Here is a 27327-nt window from a genome sequence, read left to right as displayed (position 1 = left end):
GCGCTCTCCGCTCGCTCGCCCGCCGCCCATACTGCCTCGTCCCGGGCGGATGGGCCGTCCGGGCGCCGCCGGGGCTGCAGGGAGCGCGACGTGCGTCCCGAGCGCCGGGGCTCCCCGCTGGCCGCGGCCCCAAGTGCGCACTGCGCGCGCTCGCAGCCACCGTGTGCCGCCGAGCGGCCCGGGCGCGCGGTCTGCAGTCGGCCGAGCTCTGCGCGCGTGCCCGCAGGGTGTGTGCTCGCAAAACTGGGTCCGCTAAATCCACTACCCGGGGGTGCCCTCCGCCCCGGTGCGCCCTCCACCCCGAGCTCCACCCCGAGCCCCCCCCCCCCCCGCCCCCGGCTTAGAGCGGGGTCTCGGCGGAACAGCGGCTGGGGCCCGGCCAAGTTCCCCAGCTCCGCGCCGGCGGGCCGGCCGGCTTCCCCGCCCGCGGGGCTGCGGGAGCGCGAGGGCGGGGCGGCAGCCGCCAGCTCCAGACGCGCGGCGCACAGCGGCGGGACAGGTTCCGAGCGCTCTGCGCGTTCTCGGACACTTTGGCCCGCACGATACCAGAGACGGAGCAGACGCGGGGCTCGGGGCCGGGTGCGCCGCAGCGAAGAGGGGCGGCGGAGCCGGTGCTCTCCTTCGCCTCGGTCTGCAAAAGTAGACTGGAAAAACAGCCGCCTGACGCAGCCTCCCCCCTCTTCTCCGGCGCCGCGGCCCGGACTGGGGGCGGGAGGGTTCCTCCGGGCCGCCTGCAGGGGAAGCGGACGGCCCGGCGGCCCCAGCCGCACCTCCTCCGCCGGCCTAGCCACCCCAGTCCCCCGGGTTCCATGCCGCATCTCTTTGTTTTGAAAGCGCCTCCTCCGCCCAGAGGCTTTTCCCCCGGCGGGCAGGCTCTGACGGGGGGTGGGGCATCGACTAGCGGGCCCCGCCCCCCACTTACCCCGGACCCCTCCTCCTGCTCGCCTCCCACCTCCCCTCCCCTCCCCGCTGCGACCCACGAGGCGCGCGTCCTCCCTCGCTGGACATCAAAGGGAGGCAGGGAATTGGTGGGGGTAGTTGAGTAGGCAGGGGGCGCGCAGACCCACCCACCTTAGGCCGGGCCGGGCGGCCCGCCCCCTCCCCCGGGAACCCCGCCTGAGCCCCGCCCCCCGCGTCACAGCAGCCTGACATTCTCACAACCCAGCGGGCACCCAACCCCACCGCCCCCGCTACCCCCGTGTCCGCCGAGTGCTCTATTTATGTTTCAGCCCAGCGATTTGCATAGGCCCCGCCCTTGGCCCTAGGTCCCCCTATCGGTGCCCCGCCTCAGCCTCAACGTCACGACGAAGGCCCCACCTCTTGTGCCCATACAAGGAGCGGCGGGCCCTAGATGGCAGCGTGGCGTCGCGGCGGCGTGTGCGTGTCGCGCTTCCTTGTGCCGTTTATAGGGTCCCGGCACTTCCGCTGTCGGGTTAGAAGCGGCGCGGTCATGGCGGAGCGCGGACAGCAGCCTCCTCCCGCGAAAAGGCTCTGCTGCCGGCCGGGCGGCGGCGGCGGCGGCGGCGGCGGCGGGGCCAGCAGCGGCGGCGGAGGAGCGGGTGGCGGTTACAGCTCTGCCTGTCGGCCGGGCCCGCGGGCGGGCGGCGCGGCGGCGGCGGCGTGCGGGGGCGGCGCAGTGCTGGGGCTGCTGCCGCCGGGCAAGACCCAGAGCCCGGAGTCGCTGCTGGACATCGCGGCGCGCAAGGTGGCTGAGAAGTGGCCGTTCCAGCGCGTGGAAGAGCGCTTCGAGCGCATCCCGGAGCCGGTGCAGCGCCGCATCGTCTACTGGTCCTTCCCCCGCAGCGAGCGGGAGATCTGCATGTACTCGTCCTTCAACACCAGCGGCGGCGCCGCGGGCGGCCCCGGCGACGACAGCGGCGGCCCCGGCGGCGCGGGCGGCGGCGCGGGCGGCGCGGGCGGCGGCGGCTCCTCGTCCTCTCCGGCCGCCACCTCGGCCGCCGCCGCCGCGGCCGCCGCCGCCGCCGCTGGGGCCGGGGCCCCGTCGGTGGGGGTCACCGGGTCGGCGGACGGCGGCGACGAGACACGGCTGCCCTTCCGCCGGGGCATCGCGCTGCTGGAGAGCGGCTGCGTCGACAACGTCCTGCAAGTCGGTGAGTCACGGGGCAGTGGCTGGGCCGTCTGTCCGTCCGTCAGTCCCCGGGGCCGGGGGGGGGGGGGCGTCCGCCAGCTCCCCTGCGGGCAACCCCTAAGCCCAGCGCGCACCCGCACCCCGCCCGGTGCCCTCACCGGCCCGGACAGTCCTCCTGAGCGGAGCGCCCATTTCCTCCCCGCCCCTCCCCGCCCCCTGTCTCCCCGGACGGGCCAGCGCGAGTGGGAAATGAATCAGCAGGACGCGCCCCTCCGCGGGGTCCGCGAGGTGGGTGTTGGGTGCCCCCGGCCCGCTCCGTTCCCCGCCCTTCTTCCGGGGAGCGCGTCCTGGAGGGCTGCTCGCCCGCTTTGGGGTGGGGGGGCGGTGAAGGTGGACAAAGGCGCGGGCGGACGGCCGGGCTCCGGCGGAGGGTGTCTGTGGCGGGGCCGTGCGGGGCGGGGGAGGGGGCGCGGGCCGCCCAGACAATGCCGGCCGGGGCCGAGCCGGCGGCCGGGCCGCGCTCTGCGCTCTCCCTCCTCTCTCCCCTCGTCTGTCGCTCTCTCGTCTTTCTTTCTCCTCTGCCCCCCTCCCCGCCCCCTCCATTTGAGAGGAGGGAAATGCATGTTACTGCCACTCGGCGGCCGTTCCTCTCCGGGCTTCGACGGGCTGGCGGCCGCGGTGCTTCGGGCTCGCTGCGGCGTCTGGGCTGGCCGGGGCGAGCTCCGCCGGCCGCCTCGGGATTTAAATGTCCCTTCCCCCGCGCCTTTCCGTCTCGGGGCCGCGCGGACGGCGGGCTGGACCCTCTCCTGAGCGACCTCTCTCTCCGAGGACGCCCCCGCATGAAAGGGCGCGAGCGGGGCCGGGGGCCGCCGGCTCGTGCCCGTTCCCGGGGGCCGCCGCGTGCCCCGGGCTCCTGCCGGCGGAGTTGGGTTTGCGCCCGCGGGGCCCGGGGTCGTGCTCCGTGCGAGGCGCGGGGCGCAGGGACGGGCTTGGCGCTCGCGGCCGCCGGCCGCCGGAGCGCGAGGCGGAGGAGCTCCGCGGCCGCTCCCGCGTCCCTCCCGGCGCGACCGCCTGGCAGCCGGGCACGACCCCACACTTTGTTCTCATTTTCAGGTTTATTCCTGCCCCTTTCAGTTTTCTGTCACCCTCCGAAAAGGGGAAACCAAACAAAAGAGTCTCTTCATTTCTTTTCAGGGCTTGTAAAGTAGAAGGTATTTGACAAAGGCGAGGGAAGGACTTGTGATTTAAAGCTCCATAGCCCTTCTTTCTCTGACAGACCAGGAGAGTTTTCTCAAATACCGAGTTGTAAAAGCTTTCGCTGTCCCCCCCTCCCCCCACCCTCCAGTGTGTGTTTCTGGTCAGATATTTTTTTCAGCTGTAGCGCTGGGGATGTTTGAGCTGGACGGAAAAGAACAATGCTATAGTGAGACTCCTCTTTCCTCATATTTTTCACCTGATTGCAAACGGCGTATTTTCTACCCCCTTCTCATATTGTTGTCTATTTAAATTGTGGTGGTGAACATGGTTCCTAATGAATGGGGAGAGGTTTGGAAGCATCACTGTCTCTGATGTTTAATTTAATCTTCTCTTTCCATAGTCAGTTCCTTTTATCCTTCTCTTTGGGAGTCGAGTGGGGGTCCGGGTGGGGCCCCAAGAGAGAATTAAGATTTGTTTTAATCCTGTCTGCTTAATTTGAATTCTAATGCAGTCTGCAAACGTGATTTTCTGCATGGTCATTTATTTCTAAAGGAAGCCCCCAGTGTTGCCTTTTCAAGGTTAGATACCCCTTTCCTTATGTCTAGAGTGGGGTTTAACTTCGCAGGCTATCCATCTATCCTTTTAAAAAATTTAATTAACAGTCTTTCAAGTTACATACTCGCTCCCCCTGCCCCCCTTGTTTCCTGCCTGGTTGAAATGGATTGAAGCACATCCATGGTTTCTCAGTATAACTAGTTTGCGAGTTTTTATGGCTTGGCTGGCAATGCTGAGTTTTTTTTTCCCCCTTCTGTGCTTGACTCTGCTTGCAAGCAATGAGGAATGACAGGAGAGCACATAGGGAGGGTTTCTTGGCTGATTGCATTTAAGCCAGGAATTCACTGTGAAAATAAAGCCAAGGGACGATAAATAAAAGATGCAATCTTCTCTAGGAGACAGACACACAGCGTGGGCTTTGCCTGTTTTCATTGGTGAAGAGGCCTGGGTGAGTTGTAAAAGAAAATAGTAACTTTCTGAATAGTCCCCAGAGGGGAAGGAGGCCACTGAATGGAGTTGGCAGTGGCTGATGTGAAGTAGCATGATGCTTCTCATATAGTTTGAAGAGTTGACCACCCCTTTGGAAACACTTACATATGTGCTAAACAAGTGCTGTACAAATTGTGGAAAATATTCTCTTTTCTCTTCTGAGTTCTGCCAGTTTCCTTAACTTCCAAGTTGTATTACTTGTTGTGCCAGTCAGCTTAGAGATGGAAGGCTGTTAAATGCCTGGCAGCTGGCACTGTGAGATAGAAAACTTATGACCAGGGTTTTTTTCTTGATGCAGAATAGTGAGAGTGGCTAGATTAACCATCTAATTTATTTAGCTCTAAGTGATGGTTTGAGTTGGAACTAACATGAAGTTTATTTTATAATTTTGTGCTTTGAGGTAGAACTCTTTTTCACTTCATAACCCGAAATGGAAAAGAACAGAATATTGTGTTGATAGCATCATAAGCAAATTTCTGGTATTGCAAAATTACAAGTTTGTTTGTACAGGAAGTATTCATTGACTTTGTAGAGATGACTAAATTATAGCTACAATACAGACAATCGAGTTGTTGGACTTTATTTTACAATGTTGAAGATTATTTAAGGATCGAGGGACAGAGAATTGGGACTTCCCAGAAATTAAACATAACTTGCTTAGTTATTTTTCCACTCCTAGATTTTAAGAAGAAATTTAAAGGAAAAGAAAAATTAAACCTTTGATGTGGTAATTGTAAGCAGTATTTAATTGGTGCAGTGCTGTTCATCAGTTGATTTTGAGAAGTTTTAGAGGAAGGGTTGTTGGCTTATTGTTGTTGACTAACGATATATTGCAAGGGAGCTGTTGCTGAAGGTGCTTGTACGTAGGTGTTATTGACAGCACTTCAGTAATGATTTAGAAGTCACATAAATTTTTTTCCCAAAAGTTTTACCTGGGGAAGAGCTTCTCTAATGGGACCCGAAACTTGAATTGTAAAGGAAAAGACAGATATATGTTACTTGATTTAAAAATATCTAAAAGTTTCTGTAGGACTGAAAACATGATGAATCAAGTTAAGCCACTAACTGGGGCAAATATTTGCAACATGTTTGACCAAAGGCTGGCAGGTAATTCCTAAAAATTGGGGATAAAAGAGATGAATAACCTGGTAGAAAAACAAAAAACACATTTCACAAAGAAATGCAGAGTTTTAATAAATATATTCATCTTCACGAAGAGAGACACAAATAAAAATGACATGCCATTTTCATTGACCGCATTGGCATCTGGGTAGACATTACCGAGAATTGATTGAGGAGGTGTGAGAATGAGATGCTGCCTCCCCTGATGCTTGGGACAATCTTTTCATGTCATTTCTAGGGATTTATTCTGTATTCCTAGATATATTGATATTAGTGCATAAAGATATTCAGTATGGTGAGCAGTGCTCATTGCAGTATGGTTTGCAGTACTGAAAAGCTGGGGTCAACCAAATCGGAAAGGAACTGGTTAAGAAGTACTCAGTGGAATACTATGCAACCGTGAAAAAACACAGATTTTTGCATACTGCCAAGAAGAGGTGACCAGCATATTTCATTTAAAAACAAGTCAACTGTTCATATAGTATGCTGCAATTTCTGTTTAAAACAAAAAAGACAGACTTGCATGTAGGTGTAAACATGTCTGGAAAGGCTACACAAGCAACCACTGAATAGTGAGTATCTTTGGAGAAGGGCAGTGAAGTGAATGGGCAAGGTTTTGGAGGGAATTTTGCTTTTCATTCTTATTATCTTATGGTTGGATTTTTCTTAAAACTATAAGCTCATATATATATATATATTTTTAAATTAATTAATTTAGGTTGTGCTGGGTCTTAGTTGCAGCTCAAGGGCTCCTTAGTTGTGGCTCGCCAGCTCCTTGGTTGTGGCATGTGGCTTCCTTAGTGTGGCATACAAACTCTTAGTTGTGGCAAGCATGTGGGATCTAGTTCCCGGACTAGGGATCAAACCTGGGCCCTTTGCATTGGGAGCATGGAGTCTTAATCACTGCGCCACCAAGGAAGTCCCAAAACTAGAAGCATATATTTTTGCAATAAGAAATCTTAGAATAATTGTCCTTGTGTTTCTAATTAATGCATATTTTTTGTTTTGGGGCATGTGCTCGCGCGCGTGTGTGTGTGTGCGCGTGCACATGCCTGTGTGTGTCCCCTTTCTGAAGACCTGATGTACACTCAATTTTTTTTTTTTTGAAACACCATTTCCTTATTTGTGACTAAACAATCATTTAAAAGCAAGAAATGTCTAAACAAAACTAGAAACTAGTCTTTTGTAGGAGAAAGAAGGAGCTAAGTTTTAAAAGGAATTGGCTTTTTTTTTTTTCTTTGCTGGTTCCTTTTGGGCGAAAAGCTCTATTAACACTTTGATAAACATTTTCATGGTTTTTTCAGATTTGTTACTTAAAATTTCATGATTTGAGTTAGCAAAGCAGTAAAAGGGGATCATTATTAGATTTAAGATGGCTAAAAATTTAATCAGCTAACTTATTTAAGGCTAACTTGTTGGCCTTTGAGTATTTTGATTTTCTTTACAGACCAGAGCTTATTGTATAAAGATGTGATTCTAAATGCACTTTCAGAGTTAGCTGTTTTGTTTATTGATGATAATATAGTTCATTGAATGTATTTTTGAGACTAAAGTAATGATATAGAACAAATTTGAATCAGAGCCCATACTTGTTCTGTCTTTTGGTTAATGAAAAATTACACAGAAGAAAAGAATTTGAAAGTAGTTGCATATATGTTTTTTATTGTCGTTCTTTCTGAGTTGAGATGTTTGATTTGCTTACAATTGATTTTTGAAAGTATTTGAGCATCTCAGATGTGTTGTTCTGAGGGAGTTTCAGTTTTCAATTTTAGGTGAAGAAATCTTGGAATTTTTTATGATACTTAGTTCCATGATAGTATTGATCCAATGAAGAGATCTTAAGTGTTCAGGAGACAGAATACTTTTCGTAGCCAAGAAATCTCAACAGTACTGGAAGGTGGTGGGATTGCAGATTTGAATTCAGCAAATATTTCTTCTCTTGCTTCAGTCTTTAATTTCTTGCCCTACACAGTTGTATTCTGAGTACATCCTGGGATCGAGGAGGAAAAGGCCATCCCCATTATTTTAACCATGCACTGAATTTCATCCTTTTTGCAGATGAGAGACTTGGATACCTTTCCTTTTAAAATCATCAGGATGTTGTGGAATGTGTCCTTTAATAGAACAATTATTGCAGTTAATTGGACAATTGAAGTCAGTATTGTCTTAAGTATGTCCTGGCCAATTGTTAAGATGTTTATCTGTTTATCCTTGGCTTCTTTTCTTTTCACAATGGCTAATCAATTACTATCAGTTCCAACTCTAAGTGTTTCATCTGGGAAGACACAGGTTAGCATGTCTTTTCTACTCACAGTCATCTTAAGAGTTTTCTTAAGAACGTGTGGTTTTAGCTAGTAATATGTTCAGTGAACAAGATGGCAGTGTTATTTTTGTTTAAGAAAGCTGTCCCTTTTCAAAATTATACAAATGGGGCTGTACTAATTCCAAATGCTTACCTGGTTTATATTTTATGTTAGAAAGTCAGTTTTCTTCAGTGATGCAAAATGAAGTTGGTACCTTTATTTTAAGAAGCTTATGTATACATATGATAAAACAAACTCATGTTGTGCTAGAAATTTTTATAGGGGCAGTCATTAAACCTGAACTGCTGTTGACCTTCAACTGTTATATTTAAGAGGACAAATATCCTACAAGAGAAAGCAGATTATAGGTAAGTATAAACATCTTAGAAACAAAGCAGATTATAGGCAACTATTTTTTTAAATGGTAGTAAACTACATGGAACCCACAAAACCGTTTTTAGTTACCTTTCAGATTACTATTATATAGCTTGAAGAATTGTGCTTTCTCCCAACAAAAACCTAATTTAATTTTATTGGTTTATTAATTGTTTGACATGTAAATATTTGGGGATTACTGTAAATTAGAAAACATGAGCTGTTTCCTCCTTTAAATGAATGGAAAGACTCATCTCTTTCTGAGAAATGAGTGCCAAATGATAATTTGGAGAAATATGTTACATAGTCTTGCCCCATGAAACGAGACTCTTGTTTCTCAAATCCTAGCCAATCTCAAAAATAAAGTGTGTTAGATTTGTTTGAAAAATCTGAGTATCTTTCCACTTTTTGCTTTCAGTGCTGTGTGTTCTGCTAAGAATATGCTTTGTACATGGTTTTCAGTTCTTTAAAAATAGGATGCTTCCTTTTATTTTTTTAATCTAGAAAAGGTAGCCAAAGCAAGCTTTGAGAGAATGCAGTGCAAAATCTGCTTTTCGTTTTGAACTTAAAGATTGACTTTCAGCTGATAGTAAGTGAACTCCATTGCTAACGGTATGCTAAGTGTTTTATATTTGTGGGATTTTTAGTTTTTTTGTCAGCATATATTACATATGTTTATCTGCGTATTTGTAACTAATTTGATGTTCCTAAGTGAGAGAAAAGGAGACAAATGAACCTAGGTGTCATTTGAGTATTGTTACCCCAAGCATATTTCAGTGACCTCTGTGTACAGGTGCACTCGTCTTTTGCTTCTTAAACATGCGAACAGATGAGATGCTGTTTTTAGACAATACTCTTGCATGATGGTTATTATCTACCTGTAGAGCTCTGAATATTCATAGAGATCAATTCCAGCTTCTCCCATTTTACTGATGAGAAAACTGAGGCCCAGACATGTTGAGTAATTTGTCTAGAGAAGCATAGTAAATTGCAAAGTTAAGCATGGAATCTGTTTTTCCATTACTCAGGCTGCCTCTTAATTTACTGGGAATGTTGTGTAAATTTCAGAAAAATCTCAGAAATCAGAACAAGCATATCTTAAATGTAAATCAGCTTTGCTGTTGGAGAGATTATTTGGCTGACATTTAATTGAATGTTACAGAAGTATTTCTAGACAGCATTTTAGTTTTAGGCCAGATTCTAATGGCTTCAGTTAAGCAGTGATTCTAGCATGCTTACTACATGCTAGTGTAAAACATTTGTAGACATTTGGAAGTTGTAGAGATGTTCTTGATGAGATTAAAGTTCAGGAAAAGTTAGTTAGGATTGCTAGCTATGTGAAACTATATTACACTTGGTGTGAATATACACGACTGTGCATACCTCCTTGTAATACATCCTTACACAAAAAGGTAGAAGTCAGTATCCAGTAGGAAATTTGTCTGCTCTGAACTTAGTATGTTTTTGAAAACTTACTCCGTAGTGTCTGTATTTGACCTGGTTTTGTACGTTTTTCAGTGTTTCTGTCAGTGTCACCCCACCCTCATTGCCAGTAAATAGTACTGTATACATCACCTCTAGATACACTTCTTTCATGTAATTGATGTGGCCTGAAAACTTTATTAATATCTCTTTTTAAAGACCTTGTGTGATTTGAGGTTTTTCTTTATTGAACTGAACATGATTTATGGTGAGCCTCTTAATACTGCTGCAACAACATATGCTAATAGTGATAATAATAATAGCAGTCAACACTTTCAAAGTACTTAACCATGTGCCAGATACTGCTCCAAGTACTTTATATTTCTTAACAGCTCTGTCAGTTAGGTGCTTTTATTATTCTCATTTTACAGATGAGAAAACTGAAGAATAGGAAAAAAGCTCAAGTAACTTTTGCCCAGGGTCACACAGGCTAGTAAATTATGAAGCCAGATGCAGCCTCCCTGGTTGGTCCTCTTACCCTCTAAGTAATAGTAGTCGTGATGTGTCATTAGCTATTCTAGAAAGTTTATTTTTTATGTTTATAGTCTCTTGCTACTTTCTAGGGTGATTTTCCACAATAGTCAGAATTTTAAATTGTGATTACGGCTATGATTTTTAACATGTATTTGAAAAATTTGATGTGAAGAACTGCATTTTAAAAAATTGCCTTATGTGAAGAATTTCAGCTTTGGAAGATGGTTGTGTGAGGTGATTTTGGTCAGCATTCATCAGACATTTTTAACTTTTGAAAGAGAAATAACTTGCATGTTAGAGCTAATTGCAGTATATATGTCACATATATATTTTTTATAACTTTTTGAATGTTATGATTAAAATTATACTATTTCCTGTGTTGATAAAAAGGTTTAATTTTCTTTGAAAGAGATACGTAATTGGAAGGATGTTAATTGGAAGGATGCAGTAGGACCTGTCAGTACATTTAAACTCTTACTAACTGAAAAAGCTGATCAGATAAATTGGAAGCTCATTTAGTGAATTAATGTGCTTAAAGTTCAGGTGACTCACTGCCTGGTCCGATCTTATTTAACAGTCTGTCTGTTTTCTTAAAGCATTTTTCATTGTTAATTGGTGTTAGATCTCTAATGTTAGAAGGTATTATACAGAAAATATGCGTAAGATGGTACATAAAATGAGTCCACAGAAGAAAGATTTAAATTCTCTTAATTACGTTAGTACAATTTAGGGTGCTGTATGTGTACGTTGTAGCTGTTAAATATTTTCTGACAGTGATCAGCGTTTTTATAAATCAGGTATAGGTATTTTATCATTTTAGTGTAAAGGGCAGAGCCTGGAACCTCTTCTGGTGTTACTGGTCTTTTGGTAAAGGTCAGCAGAAGTTGAAAGTAGCCATGTCGTAGTTGGTAATGTTGATCCTTTGTTCCTGCTACTGCTTTATATTAACTTATTTCTACAGAGAAGATGGTTATCATTTTTATAAATATTTGTCATAAAATAAACCCCTAAAATGCAAATACCAGAAGTTTTGTGATCAGATATATGTGAGAGGACTTTTTAAAAAAAGTTTACCATATTTCTTTAGGACTTTCTAAATTTAATTTAATTTTTTAATTTTTAATTTTTTTTGGCCATGTTGTGGGATAGAACCTGGGCCTGCGGCACTGAAAATGCCGAGTCCCAACCACTGGACCGCCAGGAAATCCTGGACTTTGTTTCTTTAAGGCATTCTTCAAGTTTCCTTAGCACTTAGGATTTTGAACTCTTTTTTTTTTTTTTAATGTGAATTTATTTATTTGTTTACTGGCTGTGTTGGGTCTTTGTTGCTGCACATGGGCTTTCTCTAGTTGCGGGGAGCAGGGGCTACTCTTCATTGTGGTGCGCGGGCTTCTCGTTGCCGTGGCTTCTCATGTTGCGGACCACAGGCTCTTAGTTAGGCGCATGGGCTTCAGTAGGTGCAGCACATGGGGTTAGTAGTTGTGGCTCACGGGCTCTAAAGCGCAGGCTCAATAGTTGTGGCACACAGGCTTAGTTGCTCCGTGGCATGTGGGATCTTCCTGGAGCAGGGATCCAACCCGTGTCCCCTGTATTGGCTGGCGGATTTTTAACCACTGCGCCACCTAGGAAACCCAGGGTTTTGAACTCTTGACACCATATTGTAGTTCTCTCTTCCTTCTCTCCCACAATTATCACCTGTGTAATTTTTGTCTTGTGTTTTCTCTAGACCATGGTAAAGCTGAGGACTAAAATGACCAGTGGCTGCTTTGTGATGATGGTAGAATAAAGTGAGCCTTGAGGGTAGGAGTGGGGGAGCCTCTGAACCCAACCTGCCTGAGAGCTTCAGTTTCTTTCTTCTTTTCCCTCCTTCCCTAACGCCCATCCTCTTTCCTTTCCTTTCTTGGGCATGGAGGAATGGAACCGGGGAGTGAGGAATACAAGAGAGTGGTAAGGAAAAAGGCAAGAAATCAGAAGACATAGGAAATACCAACCAAGCGAGGGTGTTCCATTCCTTTCTTTCCCAGCCATTGTCCTTTCCCCTTCAGCCTCCCTTGATTTAGGGAAATAAAGCTGAGGTCACAAGGACCTATGTGTTCCAGCTGCTGCTTGGCTGCTATTTTTAGCCTGGCCCCACATCAGGCTGGCACCAGGCCATGATGGCATAGGGCCAGCATGTTGTGGGACTGCTTGGCAAATGTCAAAAACTTCACTTTTCAGTTATCAAACTCAACTAATTTTCATATACTGTTATGATGTTCTACTTATCTCTACTTTTTCAAAATGGGATGTGTGTGTTGTTTAAATGATTAATTTTTGATAGTAGTCATCATACTATGATAACTATTTTAGATAAGAGAAAGGTTTAAGAATTGCCTTATCAGGTCAGACTTATATCTAGCTTAATAATTTTGGTTTTGTGGTGGCACCAAGTGGTGTGAAATTTGCCTGATTATTTTAAAATGCCTTGGACATCTTTAAAATTGCCATTCCTGTCGAAGTTGTAGAGTCCGAATTGGTTTATATAATTATAGGTGTCATCAGACGTTAAAAAAAACACATACTGTTTTTTCTACAGTTGTCAGTGTTCTCTTTGCTGACACAGTTGTGTATGTTTAGGTTTGGTTAATGGTGTAAGAACATGTTTAGCAAATAAAAAGCTTACTGTTTATACTAGTAGGGAGTATAGGTGGGTTTGGTTGAAATACCAGTATCTGAGTCTAGATTCTATATACCCTAGAGCCAGTATCATGTGGATTTGTATTTAAACTTTTGGATGCACATGTGAATTTAAGAATTTACTTGATTGTCAGTTTTACTAAAAATGAAAAATATGTTGTATTTGTTCTTGTGTAATTTTGGAAAGAAGTGGAAAGAATATCACTGTGTGAATCTATAGTATCTTTGGAAGAAACTTCGGTAAGAAGAATAGCATTTATATTCTTTCCATAGTGGTACATAGAAAAGCTGAGAGTATGTTAGGGATGATTTTCAGTGTACCATAGACTACACTGCATATGAATAGAAACAGGGATGATGATATTTATTTATTTGTTTGTTTGTTTGTTTATTTATTGGCTGTGTTGGGTCTTTGTTGCTGTGCACAGGCTTTTTCTAGTTGTGGTGAGCCGGGCTTACTCTGTTGTGGTGCGTGGGCTTCTCATTGCGGTGGCTTCTCTTGTTGCACAGTATGGGCTCTAGGCGCATGGGCTTCAGTAGTTGTGGCACATGGGCTCGATAGCTGTGGCTCGTGGGCTCTAGAGCTCAGGCTCAGTAGTCATCATCATTCCACAGTGTGTGGGATCGTCCTAGACCAGGGATGGAAACCGTGTCCCCTGCATTGGCAGGCGGATTCTTAACCACTGTGCCACTAGGGAAGCCCAGGGATGCTGATTATTCGCTTATTCAGTGAGTCGCGGTGTAATGTACTTAGATCTGTTGGATGGCAGGATAACATTTAGTTAGTGCATTGATCTGACGCCCTTCCTAAGGTAACAAAATAATTGGCCAAAACAACTAGAAATAGAATCAAATTGATTTCTTCCTTCACTTTGTCTTTAAGGTAGTCATTGGATGAATTTTGCTGAATTCACTTTTTTGAAATAAAGCTTAAGGTGAGGGATTTAGTGAAAGGTGACTTGCTGGTCTAATGGCTTAGAGAAGGCAGATGTTTTAGAGTTTATTTAAATTTTTACATCTTAAAATGAGACGCTTACATTGTAGGTAAGAGCAAGTTGGGCAGCTTACTCTTGTGATCCAAGAATATTTTATTTCTTTACTTAGAGTGAAAACAAAAATTTCATTAGGGAATATAATCAATGTCTTGGGGATAGAGTGCCAAGTACATTGAACTATAGTATTAATCATAGCACGTAGTGTCTTTCTGCAGTTAGAGGTTATGGTAGGTGTATTTTCCAGAAGTGGCTTGGAGATAGATCATTGATCTATGTCTGTTTCTATAGATAGGGGTTTATGTGTGTATATATATATACACGTATATGTATGCACACGCATATATGTATATATTTATAATTTAATATGATGCTTAGAACTTTATAATCTACTGGATGGTAGTAGGTAAGTGACTATCTTATGGATCCTTAATGTAATTTAGATTTCATTTAGGTGAGTCATGTAAATGATGTCAGCTCCAGTTTAACTAACAAGCTTGATTAAAACCAAAGCCCAGACGATAGTTTGACTAGTGCTGTTTAAAGCCTTATAAGCAAAGTGCTCAAATGACGTTCCTTATTGGAACTTGTCAGAGCAGTTTTGTGGATCTCTCTTAGCAACTTATTAAAAAGGCATTTTGTCTAAGCTGTTTCATTAAATAGTAGGAAATTCCAGGATATTGGATAGCATTGCATTTTTGCTTTCAATAAGGACAATTGCAGTGGGGAAAATTTTTTTTTTAACTCTATTCATTTGAACAATTGGTGGAAAAATACTTTTATTTTAAAATGGACAGATATTAAAAAATTGTTTCAACGGTATTTAAGTTTCAGCTATGATTTTTCATGTTCATTTTCCATAATTTGTTTTCATAATTTATAATTTTAGATGTGGTAGAAAAAAATTGGTGATGTAAGAGCCAGTGACTGAGTTTATTCAAAATTCAGTGTATATATATGATATATATATAGGTCTGAATTTGTGTTAGCTCAGCTTAGCAGTGGCTTTGTCTTTTGATTCTGTTGAATCATGAGACTTCAGAGTTCTTGTGCTCTTGTATGACATTTATGCTTTGACACACGAGGGTATGGTTTGTATCTGTTAAACTCTGTGTGTGTGTTATGTGCGCACGCTTGTTTGTGCACCTGCGTGCTGGGGTCTTGGGAAGGAATGGTGGGAAAGATGGGCTAAGCGGTGGTAGGTTAAGGCCAGAAAAGCACAAAGAATTCAAGTAGCCATGTTCAAATATAGAGGGGCCCTTTCCTCCTCCCTTTTCTGGAATTTATATTTCACTGGGCTGATTATTATTATTATAAAGATTTAATTTATCATTTATTTATTTATTTAATGTTTGGCTGCGTTGGGTCTTTGTTGCTGCGCACAGACTTTAGTTGTGAGCGGGGGCTACTCTTTGTTGCGGTGTGCAGGTTTTCTCATTGCTGTGGTTTCTCTTGTTGCTGAGCATAGGCTCTAGGTACGTGGGCTTCAGTAGCTGCAGCGCGTGGGCTCAGTAGTTGTGGCGCATGGGCTTAGTTGCTCTGTGGCATGTGGGATCTTCCCAGCCCAGGGATCAAACCCGTGTCCCCTGCGTTGGCAGGCGGATCCTTAACCACTGCGAATCACCAGGGAAGCCCGGGCTGATTATTTAATGTTATAGAAAATGTACTTTTTACTTACTACCCCCCCCATTCTTCCTGTTAAAGATAGTAACAATTCAGAATGCTGTCTGTGCAGTGTATAATGGCTGTCTTATGGTGGTTTTATGGATGGATTGGCTATTGCATCTCTAAAATGCTAGTTTTTAAAATTTGCTCCTTGAGTTGCAGTTCCCCTCTTTGATCTTTTAAAGTGTGGAGAAACTAGTTTTCTCTTTATTTCTGATTTGCCTTTTTAATTTTTAGAATTGAGCTTTGAACATGGCTCTTTCAAGAAGCCTTATTAATAAATATAGAAAATTCTGTGTCTTAACTCTTTCAATAACCTTTACCAAAGAAATCTAGAACCATCATACTGGTTTTAAAAAAGATATAACAGTAAATCAGATTCATGTGTATACTCTGGCTTTCTCTCAGTGAAAGTAGGTAGACCTTCTAACATTCTTCGAGGAGTTGGTGTAGAGACTAACTCTGGCCTGTCTGATTCATGGCCTTTTCCAAACTTGAGAACACAGCTGTGGAACTCATCTTTGATGTAAAAATTGGAGAAAATGAGGAATAGTTTCTTATGAGAAATTGCAGTAAGATTATAGATTTCTAAGCATCTTTTATAGAGGGAAGCAATAGTAAGGCCATCAACTCAGAATATGAAGTGCTAACAAATAAATGTAAAAATATTCTGTCATATAGTGTTATAGGGTCTTTTTGAGTTTGCTATTGTTTTTTAGCTATTTCTAGTCTTGTTTTGGGGGTTAAGAATCACAGAATATTTAAATACAAAGTCCCTTTTTGGAGTTAAAAGATAAATCTGCTAGAGCAAAAGAAAAAAAATAGGGGCAAATTTTAAATCCAGAACAGCCAGCTGTTAATAGTGCCAGTGCAGTGTGTGTATAGTAGACATTGAAATGTCCCTTGAATGAATGGTAAGCTTAGATTATATGCCAGTATTTGTGTGTACCTGTATGAAATTCTCTTAGTTGAAAAAAAATACCTCCAAGTTCCAGTTTCTGTTTGATTCTGAATCTGAGTTGCTGTAGCTTAGTCTTTTAGGAGGTACTTTGAATAGGAATATGACCACAAGATAGGAAGGTTGGTTTATTATCATCAGTACATTTATACAGATACCATGTGAGGTTTCTTTCTTCCTTTTTTTATTTGAGGGGACTTTTTCCTTCCAGCTTGTTAACTTGTTAACAGCATCAGGCAAAAAACTGTTCTGAAAGCATTTTATTTATTAGATGATTCCAGGTTATAAGTAAACAAAATAATGTGGGCATTCCTATGTAAAACAGTACTTTTGGGTTACCAAAGAAATTAACTTTGAATTTTAAATACCTTCGAGTGATTAAGAGATTGCTTTTTCCTTTTATTTGATATTTCACGTTTTAAAGAAGTTAGCAAAAATAAATTTAACTGGTTTCTTAAAACTTTTCAGATGACTTGCAAAGCATGTTACTTCAAAACATCCCACAAGATCTTATGCTTGTAAAAAGACATTCACTAATTAGTAGGAGTGTTTATTAAACTGGCCTACAAAATATTGATGACTTTCCCTTGATGTAGAATTTCCTTAAGACTCAGTATTGTATAAATCAGGACACACCAAGCAGTTTTTTGAACAGTAAGGGTGTGCTCCCATACTGGGAGACTGCATGTTCCCGTTTTGCCCAGTCATTCTTGGTTTATGCCTCTTTTCCTAGCATAATCAGGAACAGTCACCTCTTTTACTCTTATAAGTGTTCCAATTGAGACGATAACATATACAGCTATCCTAGCCATATATCTTGTTTTTCAGAAAGAAGGGGGCAATTAAAAAATCCATTTAAAATTATACTCTCTGTGTTCGCACATGCACATGCTACAGCCTGTGTAGGGGGACAGGAAGGGAGGGGAAGGAGAGTTGTTTGGGATGAAAGGAGACCTTTGGCTTATCTTTGGTCTTTATCAGTGGGCTCCACGCACTCTTTCTGATAGGAGTAGATGACTTCTCTCTGGGCTCTCTCACTGACACCAAACTGAAACAGTTAAGAGGTTTTCCGCCTCCATGGTTTGATGTATGTTCTTTCCCCATGCCTCCCCCCACCCTCACTTTTTGGTAACTTAAAGATATGTAAATTTTCCTATCGTTATTTGATGTTGTAGTGCTCTAGCGTATGCTTGTATTACTGATACAATTCTATTTTACATTTTTTTGCTTTTGATCAATGTTTGCAGGTACTGCTCATTTTAGGTACTTGCAGTTAACTACTCCTGTATCATTTGCTGATCCCATGGCCTTGAGCTGGAGAAGATGCCTGACCCATCAGGAGACTAGAATCTTCTTCGCTGGGTCTCGTTTTACTACCTGTGTACCTTTAGGCAGATTACGTACTGGCTCCGAATTTCCTTGAGCCCTTATAAAATGAAAATAATTATACCTCTGTCTTCTCTATCGTGAGGCTGTTAAGAGACCTACGTGGGAATACATGAAAGTGCCTGAATTCTAAATAGTTACACAAAAGGGAAATATATTATTGTTAAGCTCCCGTTTTTCCCTGATTTTCTCCATTTATTATTTTCTTTTAATTTTCTATATTTTCCCCAACCCTGCAATCATATCTGGATTTTGTAATCAGAAAGGAAACATTGTTTTTTTAAAAAAACTTTTGTTACCACTAAAACACTGAAATTCACTATCCACAGATTAATCTGTTAATATTTTATTATCCTTATAATTTCACCTGACCTAGTGCAGCTAAGCAGAACATTTATTATTCCACAAAGTATGCTTTGGCCCTAATGTCTCTCTTGTTTTTGACCCCAGTGATTGATGAATTTTGTCTTTGTTGGAACTCTGGAATTATTCTCCTGAAAGTGGGAGGGAGGGGCATGGCTGAGATAAATTTAGTTCTGTTCTTGGGTAGAATGGACAGTTTATGGATCAACCTAATCACTTGTGATTTGGTTCCTAGGCTTCCCTGAATATTTGCGGTGGATAGGAAGAGGATGGAAGAGAAAAGACACTCAGATTCAGATGCATTTCTGAGTTTCTCAAGTCATAGGATTATATATATAATATCTACATTCCCATTTTGGGGGGACTTGAATCAGTGAAACGAGGTGCTTAACCTTTTTTTCCCCGATTTAAAGATTTACAAGTGAAGTATCCAGAAAAGTAGTTTCAAGTGAAATTTTAAGAGCTGAAATCCTGGTTGAGTGTTTTTTTCAATTTTGTTTTTGGGTGATCTCATAAATCGCTGCACTTGAAAGCTGTGCTTATGTGACCTGGATGACCTACTCCACACTCTTTTCTAACTATCCAGTGAAAGGCCTGTTAATGGCCTTTGTGTACTTCTAATACGTAGCACAGAGCTTTTCTTTTTCTTGTACGTGCGCTTCTCATGTGTATACATGTGTGAGTAAGAGTGGACTTCATGCATTGGGTTGGCAAAAGTTTGTTCAGGTTTTTCCGTAGCTTCCCAAATGAACTTTGTGGCCAACCCAATATTTGTTGAGTGTTATAGTCAGCTTGTAAACTTTGGACAGGCACGGATCAGCTCTTAGGATATGTTTGCAGCCAGGATGATGTTGCCTGTGCTCTCCCTGTGCAGAACCTTCAGTGGCTTCCCTGTTCAGAGGACAGAAGTCCTTCACGGGTGTGCATGGCCTAGCATGGTCTAGCCTGGACCCTCAGCTGCCTTTTGCACACTGTTCTCCCTCGCCCTTCGCTGCCTTTGCCTGTGTTCTTTTTTCTGCTTGGAGTGCTCTTTGCCTGATTCATGCCTTAATTGTCAGCTTGGCTTAGAGAACGCTCCTGGCAAAAGAGTTCTCCCCTTTGTAACCCTAAGCATGGTTGCCTGTGTGAATTTTTTGATTGTCTCCCCCATTAGACTGTATGTGTGTATGTCTATATGTATGTTTTTTTAATATTCACAGTCCCAATAAAACCCGTTGCACACAGTTGACTCTCAAAAAAAGTTTGTTGAATAAATGGATGAAGGCAGTGGTGTGTCACTTGGGAAATATTTTTCTGACTCTCCAGGAAGAGGCAGTGCTTTTACTCAGTGGCTCTGTTTACTGCCTAGCTCACACCTATCCCACAAAGAATATGTCAGTTTGAAAAACGTAGTCTAGTTTTGTGTTTGTGGCCTCTGTGGGCCACTCCCAGACTACCCAAAGTTAGTTAGTTATTTGTTTTTGCTGTTAGAGGGACTTCCTTAGAAGAGTTTGAGAAGCTCCCTTTTCAAGGTGAATTGTATTGGTATGTGGGTTTATATAACATGGATTGAGAAATTCAGTTTGTCATATGTTACCTGGGAAGAAACCAGACAGCCAAAGGTTTCGAGAGGATGGTAGGGCCTGTAGTTAGAGCAGGAGACTCTAGTTCTCTTCTTCAGTCTTTTTCTCATTTCTCTTGCGTGCACAGTTGTGTTCCATTGTGGTGGGCAGGGCACTGGCCTTGAACTGAGCTCATGTGCAGGGTCACTGTGGGCCACACAGCAGGTCTGCATGCAACATCTTTTTTTATTCATTACTCTGTGCATTCTTGCCTATGCTTGAGCTTTTCTCTTTCAGTTTTCTTTTTGTCTTGTTAATCTTTGATCCTTCATGTTAATCGAACTCAGAAGGAGCCGGCTAGATGCATGTAAGAAATGTCAGTCAAGTATCTGCCACACGAAGTTATTTCTGTCCCATTAAAGTGATCTTGGAAAAGCTTGAACTTTTTTCAGTATCTTGTTTGGGGTGAACTCTTAATTTGAAACGTGTGTTCATTTGCTGTTTTATATAGTTGCAGCTCATAATGTCTTCCACTTTTGGACCACCAGCTCTGTGCTTTTACAAGCATGATCTGCAGCCCTCATAACAGCTTTGGGAAGGAAGTATTCTCTCCATTCTGTGGCTGAGGAAACTGAGACATGAGATGCTGAGTCACTTGTCCAGGAGCACCCAGTGGATCTTTGCTAGACGTCTTCTCAAGTGGGATTTTTTCACTGATCTGCCTTCTTTTTTTAAAAAAATTAATTAATTAATTGGCTGAATTGGGTCTTTGTTGCTGTGCCCCAGGTTTCTCTAGTTGCGGTAAGCGGGGGTTACTCTTCATTGTGGTGCATGGGCTCCTCGATTGTGGTGGCTTCTTTTGTTGCGGAGCATGGCCTCTAGGCATGCCGGCTTCAGTAGTTGCAGCGCATGGGCTCAATAGTTGTGGCTAACAGGCTCTGGAGCACAGGCTCAGTAGTTGTGGCACATGGGCTTAGTTGCTCTGCGGCATGTTGGTATCTTCCTGGGGCAGGGCTCGAACCTGTGTCCCTTGCATTGGCAGGTGGATTCCCAACCACTGCACCACCTAGGAAGTCCCTGACCTACCTTCTTTCTAAGCATTCCTAGGGGCAGCTTCTCTGCCTGCCTGTGCATGAAGGAAATCATCCAGAGACTTCCTTGGTTTGTAACATCAGTCATAATCAGCTTCGACCTTTGAAAAATGTTCCGTGCTTTCTGGAATGTGCTGTTTTATTTTTTCCTCCTTGATAGTAGTAATGGTCTGATCCATAGTATCTTCTTGCTTCTTGAAGATGATACTATACTGAGTTAAGTATGACTTTTTTCTTTGCCAAACTTTAGAAAAAAAGTTTCAATCACAGTATTTGATGACATTAATAGTTTGGCTTGAAACAGTTACCATTTTTCTTTCCATCAGATCCTTGATTTTAGTTAGAGACTGGGGGTCAGTTGGATATAGGAGATACTTCGAAGAGAAGATCAGTGTGATAGAAACTGTGTGAGGCTGCTGAGGTGCCCACAGCACTGTTACGAGGAGGCAGTTTCAAGCGCTGTTGGGTTGTGTTAGCAGCCTTGTTGATGGAGAGAGGAAGTTCTGGGGGCTGAAGTACATTCTCTTTTTACTACTAAATTATAGCCTGAAGACCTGTGTAACTCTTAGAGCAAGCCTTACGTTTTTCTTTCTTTTGTTTTTAGGAAACTCCTCTGCAGGCGAGGAAGGATTAGATATGTCTTTCCAGGCAACATCCAGGGTCTTTCCCTTCTCCTATTCCCTCCTGTGTGTAACCGTGAGACTATATAAAGGAATGTTTCTGGAGGCTGTTTAATCCACTAGCCTGAGTTGCCAAGACCTTTATTTTTTCAGTTGCGAGTAGGCAGTGTAAGGGTGTGCAGCCTGACTGGCTCATAGAAGATAGTAAATAAAGTCAGGACAGCATCCTTCCTTACAAGACATGGATCATTAGATTTGCCTTCTGACCCCATTCCTGCTGCCCCCCATACCCTCTCCTTGAGTCAGCGAACTGCCTGTGGGTTCATCTTTCATTCTATAGCTGGGTGTGTCTGCAGCAATTATAGCTCACTGTGTAGGCTGGTCACACATTAAAAGTTTAGCAAATCTTATATAACTTGTCATAGTTTTAGCACTTCAGCTTACTTAAGGTATATGTTTTGATTATCTCATTTACAAAAGTATCATATGAAAGTCCACCTATGCTGTATAATTGCTGAAGTACTGAGTAGCTCTGCTTTTTATGACCCAGTTATAGGATGAGTAATTACTCTCCAGAGTGAATGGTTCAAAATGAAATAACTATATGCCTTAAGTGTGATGTGACACCAAATGTATTTAAGCCCCAAAGGTATGTAATTATCTCACTACTCTTGCACATATACACAGGTGTATTTATGCTTATGGCAAGAGTTTTATGTGCAAAAGAAAACACTGTCTGATAAGTGAAGAAACAGTCCATTATTTTTGAGGGGCTGAGAGATTGTTTGATATTAGAGGCACCATTTCAATCTCCCTGTATTTCTTTAGGGTATAATTTAAATTCATACATCACTGGATTGTAGAGTAAACTGGTATCAAACTATGAATTTCAAATATTAAGGATAATTTAGGGAGTTTCTCAACGTACTGTGTTTATGATTTATAGTCTGCCTCTGTACTCAGAGACTTGTTATATACCCCATTCTTAGAGTCTTATTTTGATCATTAGATGTATTAATTAAAGGCAATAGATGTTTTACTGTGGCTTCCTACTAAAAATAAAAACTCTTTTGCAGTCTACTTAAACTTTTGATTTTGTACACAGGTTATTACCTGTCTGGTCTCATCCTATAGGTCATGAAGAGTTAAAGGTAGTGCCTCAAGCTAGTTGGTCCTTTCTATTTTTAATTCAGTATTAAAATAATGTTTTACTCTCATTAAAAATGTGACTGATATTTTTGGTTTATCACAAGTCTACTCTGCTGCTATTGAATAGAGCAAAGTGATCAGGTTATATCAGTTTCCCCTGTCAAAGGACCAGATACTTCAGTTTGGGGGTTTGGTTGTTAGTTATGACTTAGCTCCCTGTTCACAAACCCAGGAGATGAGAATTCCTTAGCTTCAGGACTGGTGGAGGCCCATAGTGGCTGCTAGGGCTTCCCTTGGGCTAGAGAAAGGAGAGTTGAGATACTGCCGGCTTTGGGACTCCAGGTAAAATAGCAGTGATGGTAGCTTACCTGTTTACAATGTGTTTCTCTTGAGAGGCTTTTTTCTTTTTTCTTTTTTTAATACAATATTAAGTGGCAAGAGCTAAGTGTTAACATAGTTTTGTAACTGAGATCAATACAAACATTTAAAGCTTTAATTTCTTAAAAAATATAATTCACAAGTAGTTTGTGAAAACAGCATAGTAGAACACTACCACTATGCTAAGTATCAATACATCCAATAAATAGACTGGTGAATTTCTATTCATCTATATTTGTGCTGTCTGTGGTAGCATTTGAAATGTGACTAGGCTGAATCGTGATGTGCTGAAAGTATAACATGCAACAGATTTGAAGACTTAGTTCAATAAAAAGAATGTAAAATGTATCATTAATAGTTTGTGAAATGATAATATTTGGGGTATTTTGGGTTAGAGTATATTAATTAAAATCAATTTCACCTGTTTCTTTTTTTTCCCCTTTTTTAATAGGGTTACTAGAAAATTTAAAATTACGTATGTGGCTCACATTTTTCCATTAGTGCTGGTCTATAGACCCTTTGGTCTCATAATAATTTTTTTTTGTTTGTGCACACAGTTCAGCTATGATTTGGTTACGTACTTGATTTTTAACTTTTTGCCAACATAAATCTAAACACCGTATAGTGATTCTTAAACCTTGGTTCCAAGATACTACTTTAATTGCCCTTCAAATTATTTTGGACTGTTGTTCAGTCATAAATTTCTAAGGTAGAAGAACGAGCTGCCAGCTGATTGTTTTCTAGCTTTGAGATTTCACTGGCTTTAAGCTATTTCCAATTATCTGAGTCTAATTCAATCTTATCTTTATAGAAAAGTTCAATGGATTGGTTCTGATATTTGAAATTGAGATTTTATTTCTTGGTAAGGTATAAAGTAAGCGATAAAATTATGTTCACTTAAAAAGCATTCCTTAGAAACCTGTTGGCCTCTGTAATAATGTAAGGAAACTGTCTTAAAGGTTTGTTTTTTTCATATGAAGACAGGAGGGTGGGATTTCCTTGAATTTCACAGTGTCTTTTGGATTTTATTGTCATATGAAAAAGGCAGTGATGTTTGCACATATCTGTGAGTATAATAAAAATCATTGAATTGTGTACTTCAAATGAGTGAATTGTATGGGATGTGAATTATATCTTAATAAAGGTGTTAAAAACAAAAAAGAAAAAAGGCAGACAAACATAAGGTGGCTAGTTCTTTGTTTTGTCTATTGTAGAGGTTTTCAAAGTGTGGCCCCTTGTTCAGTAGCATCAGCATCACCTGGGAATTTCTTAGAAATGCACATTTCCACTCCAGTTATACTAACTGGGAAGCTCTGTAAGTGGGGACCAGCATCTGGATTTTATAATAAGCTTCTGAGGTGATTCTGATCCATGCAGAACCACTGGCTTAATATACTGCTTTGGGTCCACCCATGAAAAGGAAAACCACCCTTAAGTTTTAAAAATAGGAATTCAGTTCAGGGGGTTGGTCACACAGCTGATGGAGGAGCTGAGACAGCAGGGTAGGATGGTGAAGCAGCCTGGAGATTAACAGCAGGGGGAGGAGAACAGTATCCCTAATGGTAGGATTATGGGAGCTCAGGAGCCATAGTTTGAGGAGATTGGAATCTCCTACTAGGAGCTAGAGCCATGGAAGAAATACAGCCACTGCTGGGAACACTTCCTGAGTTAGAGAAGGAGGGGGAAAAATATCCTGGCTCCACTGTTCCTCCCACCTGCCCATTCTCCAGCAGTGTTTCCCGAAGACTGAATCCAGAGGAAAGCTAGCTGACCTAGGAGCCTGAGAAATGATGTCTACAGTGATCAACTCTCCTGAGATAAAGAACCGTCATAGATCTGTGGGAATAGGCCCATGACTGGCACGTCTAGTATTTACACTTTAAAACAAAATAATACTTTGATATAATTTTAAAAATTTAAAGGCATTTTAATACCAAAAAACAATCTCAGGAGAGAGGATAATCTTCTTAATGGAATATATTTAGGTTTATACAAACTGAACTTTCCTTTTATAATTTCACTGTTGGCCAGGCGTACTTTTTCGTGGACCAGCATCTGCTGAGTTTGGGAAATGTTATCTTAAACATTTGAAAGACTTTATTATCTGTTTACTCGGGACCAGTTTTAACCCTACTCTTCCTATTTGAGGAGTTACCGAGCTGTCTGCGGTTGTTAGTGCCCCCTTGTGGCAACTGTGGGAAGTTTGTTTCCTCAATTTCTCTGCCAACTTTTCCTGGAACATCTTGGATGTTTTTCTCTTCATATTTTCCCTTACATTCATTGCCTAAAGCTTAGTTCTACCTTTTTGTATGTCCTCTTTGCCTCCAGTATTTAAAATTTTTCCTCCTTTAATTTTCCAGTGTTCTCTCTTCTTTCTTTATTGTTTTAATTGTGATTAAATTATGGCTGATGGGAGAAGAGTAATTACAATGATAGGCCTCTGACAAGGAAAATTCAGTTGTAGATTTTCTAAGTATAGTAAGAAATAGTGTCTTGGATGTGTTAAGCTCTTGAAAGCATCCTGAAGATCCCCTCAGAATCTCTGCAAGAAGTCGTGCATTTTCTCATCCTTTTAATTTTTTCCCAGACACCAGTATTTAACTGCTATTATTTGAAACAGTATTGTTTTATATTATTTGTAACAAATGAAAGCTGTGAAGCTAACCATAATTTTCCCCCTTGAGGGGGGCTGTGTTCTGAATTCCAGTTGACTTGTCTTAGAATTTAATATGTGTTTAATGATCTAAAATAAAATGTAATATTTATGAATGCAGATGGGTCTGGAATATATATTTTTCTTATATTTGAAAGATCTGTGCTTTCGTTCTCTAACTTTCTTGTATTTGTATTCCAAAAATTAAGAAAAAAGTTGTAGATAAGTAAGAAACTGGTGTAGTTTTCATTTCACTTGTAAGTTTTTGTAATAGGGAATGCTGCCAGTAAAAACTTGAAAATGGAGGAGTTCTGTTTCATGAGGTTTGATGAAAGACCAGAGCTCTTGTTTTGTGTGCAAGGTGCTGAACTGGATGCTATAGAGCAGTGCTTCCAACCTCTTTCACCTCATACCACACAGGGAAAAATACTCTGTACAGTGCACCGAGGTAGGAGATTTCTAGCAGTAAAAAGCTGCGGGTGGGCTGATGGGTGAAGACCACTGGGCTGGGAGCTGGCAGCTGCACCTGCTTACTGCAGGAGCTGAGGTATCACCCTCTCAGAGCTTTCCCCTCTCATACTGGGAAGCTCTGCTGTATGGAGGACATTCAGGGGGTAATGAATCTTAGTCTCCTGAGAAACTCAGTGCTTGCAACTTACAACACAAGCATGTAGTGCTCGGTAATGGTATTGGATTGGTGAAATGCTGGGAAGCGTAGGAGAGGATAGTTTTGTTTGAGATAGAAGGGATTTAGCAAAGGCTCCATGGGGCATGGAAGGCATTCTATCCAGAGGGATTATCTTGTGCAAAGGTATGGAGGGACCAAAGGGCAAAGAGAGTTTGGAGGAATGCCAAGGATTTCTAATGTGGTTGGGGTGTAAGATTTGGAGATGTGACTAGGAAGCAGAATTATTGAGAGCTGCTGTTAAGATAATAGGCAGGGGTTGACTTTGGAAAGGTCTTTATGTGATTGAATGGGCTCATGACCTTGGGTACCACTGATAGTGACAAGATCTGACGCCTCCCCTCCTCCCTTTAGGAAAATCCTCCTGGTGCAGTGTAGAGAATGAACTGGAACCTGCAAGCAGATAAATCCTTGGGGAGGGGAAGACATTGATCCAGGCTCAGTAAGGAGTAATAGAGGCTTGCACCTGGAGAACGGAGATTCGGAGGGCTTCCTGCAGTGAGAACTGGAAGATTGGGTTTATTGATGAAGAAAGGTGATTCAGATTTGGAGCTCAGGTGAAGGAAAGGATGATGAGACCATTTTCAGAAATAGTCTTTATGCGGGTCAAGGAACTTGATTTCAGATATGGATTTTAAGATTCTTGCAGAGTAACAGTTGTTAACATTTATAAAGTGCCTTCTAGGGGCCAGTTACTGATCCAAGCCTTTAATTTAAAAAAAAAAAAGTCATTTTATTCTCACAGTAACAATAAGAAGTAGGTGTTATCAGTTAGTGCCCAATCAGGAACATAAAGATCACTTGATGTTTTAAGTACAGAAGGGTTTAATGCAAGGGGTTGGTTACAGTGTTAATTGGAAGGGCTGTGTTGTGGGGGGTAGATGTTGGAGCAAAAGGAGGGGTGTGTGTGTGGGGGGGTTGTGTGTGTGGGGGGGCGGTGAATGTTGAAGAGCAAGGAGGGAATGGTACTCAGGTATCAGACAGCTGCTGCATAAACTGCCTGCTTTGCAGATCTGCTGGAGATCTTCATTGGTTCTGCTGCTTTGGAGCCACCACAGAAGTTGCCCGAGCCTGCTGTTGTCTG

The 27327-nt window shown here is 42.5% G+C and overlaps 1 protein-coding gene across 1 annotated transcript in view; it reads left to right on the top strand.

Moving 5' to 3' along the window:
• Positions 1-1450: 1450 nt before the first annotated feature.
• Positions 1451-27327, top strand: part of ZSWIM6 (zinc finger SWIM-type containing 6) — a 207636-nt gene continuing 181759 nt past the window's right edge. Inside the window, exon 1 of the mRNA XM_057742822.1 lies at positions 1451-2111. Coding sequence (XP_057598805.1) covers positions 1451-2111 — 661 coding nt within the window. The remainder of the gene's footprint in view (positions 2112-27327) is intronic.

This window comes from Hippopotamus amphibius, chromosome 1 (genome assembly GCF_030028045.1).
Source record: "Hippopotamus amphibius kiboko isolate mHipAmp2 chromosome 1, mHipAmp2.hap2, whole genome shotgun sequence".
Taxonomy (NCBI): domain Eukaryota; kingdom Metazoa; phylum Chordata; class Mammalia; order Artiodactyla; family Hippopotamidae; genus Hippopotamus; species Hippopotamus amphibius.
Note: the sequence above shows the minus strand (reverse complement) of the source record. Positions and strands in the feature narration are given on the sequence as shown.